Source organism: Coffea arabica, chromosome 5e, assembly GCF_036785885.1.
Source record: "Coffea arabica cultivar ET-39 chromosome 5e, Coffea Arabica ET-39 HiFi, whole genome shotgun sequence".
Classification (NCBI taxonomy): Eukaryota; Viridiplantae; Streptophyta; class Magnoliopsida; order Gentianales; family Rubiaceae; genus Coffea; species Coffea arabica.
In genome coordinates this window covers 54218956-54224955 of record NC_092318.1, presented here as the reverse complement: position 1 = coordinate 54224955, position 6000 = coordinate 54218956, and the positions used below count along the sequence as shown (strand labels likewise).

Sequence of the window (6000 nt, the reverse complement as noted above, 5' to 3'; positions counted from 1 at the left end):
CGGCAAACAAGGCCCAAGTAGAGATTAAGAAAAGAAAAAGAGAAAACGAAAGTCAGTCTTCCCAATTCCTTTTTGGAGTTTTTCCTTCCTCCCATATCTCTTTCTCAAAAGAATCCAAAAACCATATTGAGGTCCACCACCATTACACCCAAACAAACCCCACTTTTCTTTGTTGAAATTCACTATTGAGTATTGATTTGCTTGTTTTTCCTTTCTCCAAGGCAATCATAATCATATTTTTTCCAACCCAATTTTCTAGAGAGAGAGAGAAAAGGGGTGAAAGAAGTTGATGAGAAGGTGGAAGTGGGATGCTTTTTCTTTCATTTTCTTTGAAGAAGGACTTTCTTACATAAATGGAAAAAAAACCCCATTAAGGCTTAAGCTGAGCTGAAAATAATCTGAGGGGGGGTCAGAAAAGTGTCTCCTTCAATACATCATTTTTGTTTCCTCCCTTGACTGCCCCTCCCTTTCTCTGTTTTTAGCAGGTACATTCCTCTTATATTATTTTTTTGATCATCATTTTTGAATCATTAATTCTTGTACTGCTTTTGCTAAATTCTTGATTCTGGGGAAGTTTTTCTATCTGGGTCATCCGCTTGTTTTCCTTCTTCAACTTAGAGGTACTGTGGATTTCAAGTATCGGATTCCCCATGAAAAGAAATAATTTGGCTATCTTGCGATTTTCCATATTTCCTCCAATTCTTTTTTTATTAATAGATCTTGGCTGCCATGATCAATGAAGTGATACTGTTCATTTTGTGTTTTGTTGATGTTCTCATGCTGTAGATCTTTGTAAAGTTTCGATTTTTATTGAGGTTGCCTTAAAGAACTTTGTGGTTTTGGTTGATATACAAGGAAATGTCTAATGGAGTTTCCTACAAAGTATGAGTTATCAGGTGTCTTCCTTAGCATGCTTGATTCCAGTTAGTTTCCCCTTTTTTCCATGGACCTTTAAGAGGTTGTGGATTTACGGATTATTTGTGAGAAATTTTTAATGTTGTATTCAGTGTGTTGATGACTTGATATGCAGGAGGATATTGATTATCTAGAGAAGATATTGTCTTGAGATAGTGTCTTACTACTTCTTACCGGCCAATGGAAATGGAACCTTTTCATCTGGCACCCCAATTTGTAGGCTTTGCTTGTGTCAACCTGGATAATGAATATTATGATGATAGTCACAGCGACAGAGTTCGAGAGGTGGAGAAAGAACCATTTTGGGTGCTATTCCTACTGTTAGTGTCTGGGGGAGGAATTTTGGTAGGGAGGCGCTTTTGGAGGAGTGAGATGGTGGCACCTTATATCCCACCTCTCCAGTCTCCACTCCCTTAAGTATTTTACCCACGTTAAGGATGATAACCACGAACACATTTCTCTTGAAAAATTCTTTTACTGGTCCTCCTCTTGACTGACTACAACAGCACTTGCCTCGAAACTTGATCTTTATTTTGTTTATTGATCCTTTTTCAGGATTGTGTGTATTGAATGCGGCTGATTATTTTGGATTCGATCTGGATTTGAGTAGCCATCACCAAAGGAAGTTCTTATGGGTGAGTTTGATGACCATGTTGCTATTATTGGGGATTGGATGCCTCCTAGCCCAAGTCCACGAGCTCTATTTTCGACGTTGTTGGGTGATGATGTTAGTTTAAGGATGGTTGCTGAACCCACCAGTGAAAATAAAGCTGGATTCTCTTTTCCAGGGCCTGTAGAGCACAGTGCATCTGCTAGTTCTGATCAAAAGGATGGATCACAAGGTGGTGCTGCTGTTGATCAAACAGGTAAGTTTAGTTCAATGTCTGAGCAAAGGATGAGCTCTCGCGGGGGTCTTATGGAAAGGATGGCAGCTAGAGCTGGATTTAATGCCCCAAGGTTGAATACGGAAAGCATCAGACCTCCTGACCTATCACAGAACCTGGAGGTCCGGTCACCTTACTTAACAATTCCTCCTGGTCTCAGCCCAACAACCTTGCTAGACTCTCCTGTCTTTTTAACTAACTCTCTGGTAAGCCCAAAATTTAGATTCTTTCTAGTTGAACTATATGATTTTTTTTATACCATAAACAAGCACTGTACATCCACTCGTATGAACGTTATGAAAAAAGTGTTTTTAAATTGACTAAAAGATGGAAGGGGCGGAAAGTGCTAGATATGTGTATATTTTTGTGTTCAGAGGCTTATCCTTTTGGGCCAACTTCTATATTCAGTAAACAAAATAGCAAGATTGATGAGGTGGTGTCTTGCCTTATGATAGTTTGTGTTTCCATGGACTATAGCATTTCGTCCTGCAATTTTATACCGATGACAATTGTGCAACTTGTTAATCAGATGTATATAACATGAAGTAATTTATCAAGCTGAAAATGGAGCAAAAGGCAACAGTTTGAAAAAATTCTGATGTCTAATATCTTCCTATTAATATCTCGGGACTCAAGGCAGTTGGTAGGACAGTCTCCTGAGCTTCGTAGCTGCCTCTGAAGCCGGATTTGAAGTTACTGAAAATTTAAACTATTATCTTCCATTATGGATATCCTTTGGGAATTAGTTGCTTTAACATTTTTGCAATTATATCTTTGTCTTCGTTTATCATTCAATGATTGTATGGTATTTTTGTCATCAAGTGAACCAGGCAATTATCTGGTATCTATTTTCTCAATACCAAACACAGATGCTATACGAGTCAACTTGCTGTCATGGAAAGTGTTTGGATTTTCATCCTTCAAGTGTTTCTGTCGCTTCTTTTATGGCAGCTAAATTTAGTTTGGCACTACAATGTTCTGAGCTGTCAAGCAGGACGTTCTTACTTTTTTTGTTCCTTTCAGTATACCTTGACTTTTCATGCTGCAGGTTCAGCCATCTCCAACTACTGGAAAGCTTGGATTTCTCATGAGCGGCAGCAGCCGAAACGCAACAGTGACCGAGTTTCCTGATAAGAGCAAAGAGAACTGTTTTCAGAATGTGAACACTTCATCCTTTGCATTTAGGCCCATTCTGGAGTCTGGTCCCCCTCTTTTCTTTGGTGCATCCAACAGGGTACTCTCTCTCTCCTCCTGCCCCTCCCCTGCAATGCCAAAAAAAAAAAAAAAATCTTTTGTAGAGGAGAACGTAAGATTTAATACTGCCTATATCCTTCTTGGAACACAAACATGTAAACATGTCAAGTGGGCCTGTACTGATTTAGCAATTTGGTATGGAAATGATCCACAATTTATGAAGCAAAATAATGTGTAATGTTTGCACATTGCCAGTTTTTTGTTTCTTTTCTAATTTTGATATGGCGGAGTAAAATTTTAATGTTTCTTGTACTTTTCCAAAATTTTAATTAAGCAAGAAGCAGTACATTTCATTCAGGTTTTAAAATTTTTGTTCATTTCCATACGTAGATAACCTCAACCAATCTTCCTCAGCAACCTTTCCCGAGCATTGAGGTTTCAGTACAGTCAGGAAACACACTTCCACCTCGAAGTGTCGAACATGCTAAATCTGCCGCATTGAATCAGCCAGCTGATTTTTCTAGACCATCTGCTGCAAAGGATACTGTACACAATGATATCTTGTCAGAACCAAGTTCCTTCCAAAATGTAGGTGGTGGTTCAGAGCATTCTCCACCTCTTGATGAGCAGCAAGAAGATGATGCAGATCAAAGGGGAGGTGGAGATCAAAATATTAGTGGTGCCCCAGCTGAAGATGGTTATAATTGGAGAAAATATGGCCAGAAACAAGTAAAAGGAAGTGAATATCCACGGAGTTATTACAAGTGCACGCATCCAAACTGCCCGGTCAAGAAAAAAGTGGAAAGATCACAAGAGGGTCACATTACAGAGATCATCTACAAGGGGGCACATAACCATCCAAAACCTCCGCCCAACCGCAGATCTGCTCTTGGATCCTCCAACACACTTAGTGACTTGCAGGTAGAGAATAGTGAGCAAGTTGCAATGGGTGCCGATGGCAATCCTGGATGGACAACCATGCAAAAAGGAAATTTTGACTGGAGGCATGACAATCTTGAGGAGACATCATCTGCCGCATTGGGTCCAGAATATGGCAACGGAACTACCTCTTTACAGGCTCAGAATGGCAGCCAACTTGAATCAGGAGATGGAGTAGATGGATCTTCTACTTTTTCAAATGATGAAGATGATGAGGACCGTGGGACACATGGCAGTGTTTCATTAGGCTATGATGAAGGAGATGAGTCAGAGTCCAAAAGAAGGTTCTTTCATTTTCCTCTGTCTTACTAATTAAATGACGAGCCTGAGTTTATACTAGATTTCTATTGCAAGATTCAATGACATTCTTATGTCTATGAAACCTATCAAAGGCTGCATACAATGAACTTGTTACTATTTTAGGAAAATTGAGAGTTATGCAACTGACATGAGTGGGGCCACCAGAGCCATCAGGGAGCCTAGGGTGGTTGTCCAAACCACCAGTGAGGTGGATATCCTCGACGATGGGTACCGCTGGCGCAAGTATGGGCAAAAAGTTGTGAAAGGAAACCCTAATCCAAGGTTCACTTTGTTCTTCTTAGCTGTAGATTAATATAGGAGCAGACAGAGTGGTAATTATACTGCAGTGCTGACCCCAGAAGTGGTGGTATGTCATTTTTTTTAATGCAGGAGTTACTACAAATGCACGAGTGCAGGATGCACAGTCAGGAAACATGTGGAGAGGGCCTCACACGACCTGAAATCAGTTATAACTACGTATGAAGGGAAGCACAATCATGACGTTCCTGCAGCTCGAAACAGCAGTCATGTTAATTCTGGGATTTCCGGCACCCTTCCTGCCCAAGCTGGTGCTGCTGTTCAAAGTCATGTGCACAGGCCTGAGCCCTCACAACTTCATAACTGCATAGCACAATTTGAAAGGCCTCCTCTTGGTTCATTTGCCTTGCCTGGGAGGCCCCCTCTAGGGCCTACTCATGGCTTTGGTTTTGGAATGAACCAACAGGGATTACCCAATATGACATTGGCTGGATTGGGTCCTCCTAATCAAGGCAAAATACCTGCTCTCCCAGTTCATCCGTATCTAGGGCAGCCACGTCCAATGAATGAAATGGGTCGTATGCTTCCCAAAGGAGAACCTAAGATGGAGCCTATGTCAGATCCTGGATTGAACCTCTCCAATGGCTCATCGGTTTATCACATGAGTAGGTTGCCCCTCGGACCATAGATGTACATGTTAACGAGTTTTTTTGCTTACCTTCAGGAGAAAGGAAGTAGAAATATTGACCTTACAAGAAGTAACTTATGGGGAGTTCTTTTTTTTTTTTTTTTTTTTTTTCTGGTATATCATATAGCGCCGCGTCCTATGTTCATTCTTTTCAATGTGGAAACTATGTATATCTCAGCATTACAGTAAATTTGTTGGATTTATCACACCATCTAGTATAAAGTTAATACTCACTCAGAAACTCTTCGCAGCCTACGCTGGTGCCCCGCTAATAAATCATACTGTTTTTACCCTCAAGGGTGATCAGCACCTTATGATGGAATTCTCTCAAATTTCAATAATGATTTTTTATGTTTTGCGAAAGTCATTTTAACTGCTGGGTTCAAAGTCGAAGTATATTTTAGAACGTCCACAGCAAAGCAAAGTCTTGATGAACTGAAAGACTCCGTGTAAGAGCCACCTTTGGTAGCTGCTACCAGCAACAGCGAGGGGCTGTCTACATGAACGTCTCCTTCCGTGTTATGAAAACAAAACGCATTATCACATCGTTGCGCATATGTTAGGCCTGAGAGCAGTTACGTCAACAGCTTAGGATTAGGGTATCAACACGTGAAACTTTCAACTTCCCCCGAAAATTAATTTCGTGGTTTTTTCAGTATATTTATTATCGAACCAGTATCTGGTGGACTCTACAAAACTAGTGGAAGGAGTCCAAGGGCAAGGATCCTCCCAAGAATCTTGTGCCAATATCCTGCGACGGAACGTAATTCCCAGCCTGACTAATGGGCAGTTTCGGAAACTCATTTCACCAGTCGGCGGAAA

At 40.7% G+C, this 6000-nt stretch overlaps 1 protein-coding gene across 6 annotated transcripts; it reads left to right on the top strand.

Annotated features, from left to right (window-relative positions):
* On the top strand, positions 1 to 5384 carry LOC113743770 (probable WRKY transcription factor 2). Of its 6 annotated transcripts, XM_027271859.2 has the most exons (8): positions 4 to 485; positions 1031 to 1200; positions 1471 to 1550; positions 1704 to 2005; positions 2848 to 3033; positions 3384 to 4216; positions 4356 to 4514; positions 4623 to 5384. In XM_027271859.2, the coding sequence occupies exons 3-8, from the start codon at positions 1547 to 1549 to the stop codon at positions 5176 to 5178; spliced, it is 2040 nt and encodes a 679-aa protein (XP_027127660.2). In that variant the 5' UTR covers positions 4 to 485; positions 1031 to 1200; positions 1471 to 1546; the 3' UTR covers positions 5179 to 5384. The 6 variants fall into 6 exon arrangements, with proteins under 6 accessions (XP_027127654.2, XP_071905517.1, XP_027127660.2 ...); XM_072049417.1 differs by lacking the exon at positions 1031 to 1200; XM_027271854.2 differs by having other exon boundaries at positions 1471 to 2005.
* The last annotated feature ends 616 nt before the right edge of the window (positions 5385 to 6000 follow it).

Excerpts from the sequence above, each read along its gene's own strand:
- LOC113743770 (XM_027271853.2), top strand. The coding sequence starts at position 1,547 with ATGGGTGAGTTTGATGACCATGTTGCTATTATTGGGGATTGGATGCCT. Across the intron at positions 2,006-2,847 it reads TCTTTTTAACTAACTCTCTG|GTTCAGCCATCTCCAACTAC; the intron begins GTAAGCCCAAAA and ends TTCATGCTGCAG. Across the intron at positions 4,515-4,622 it reads AAAGGAAACCCTAATCCAAG|GAGTTACTACAAATGCACGA; the intron begins GTTCACTTTGTT and ends TTTTTAATGCAG.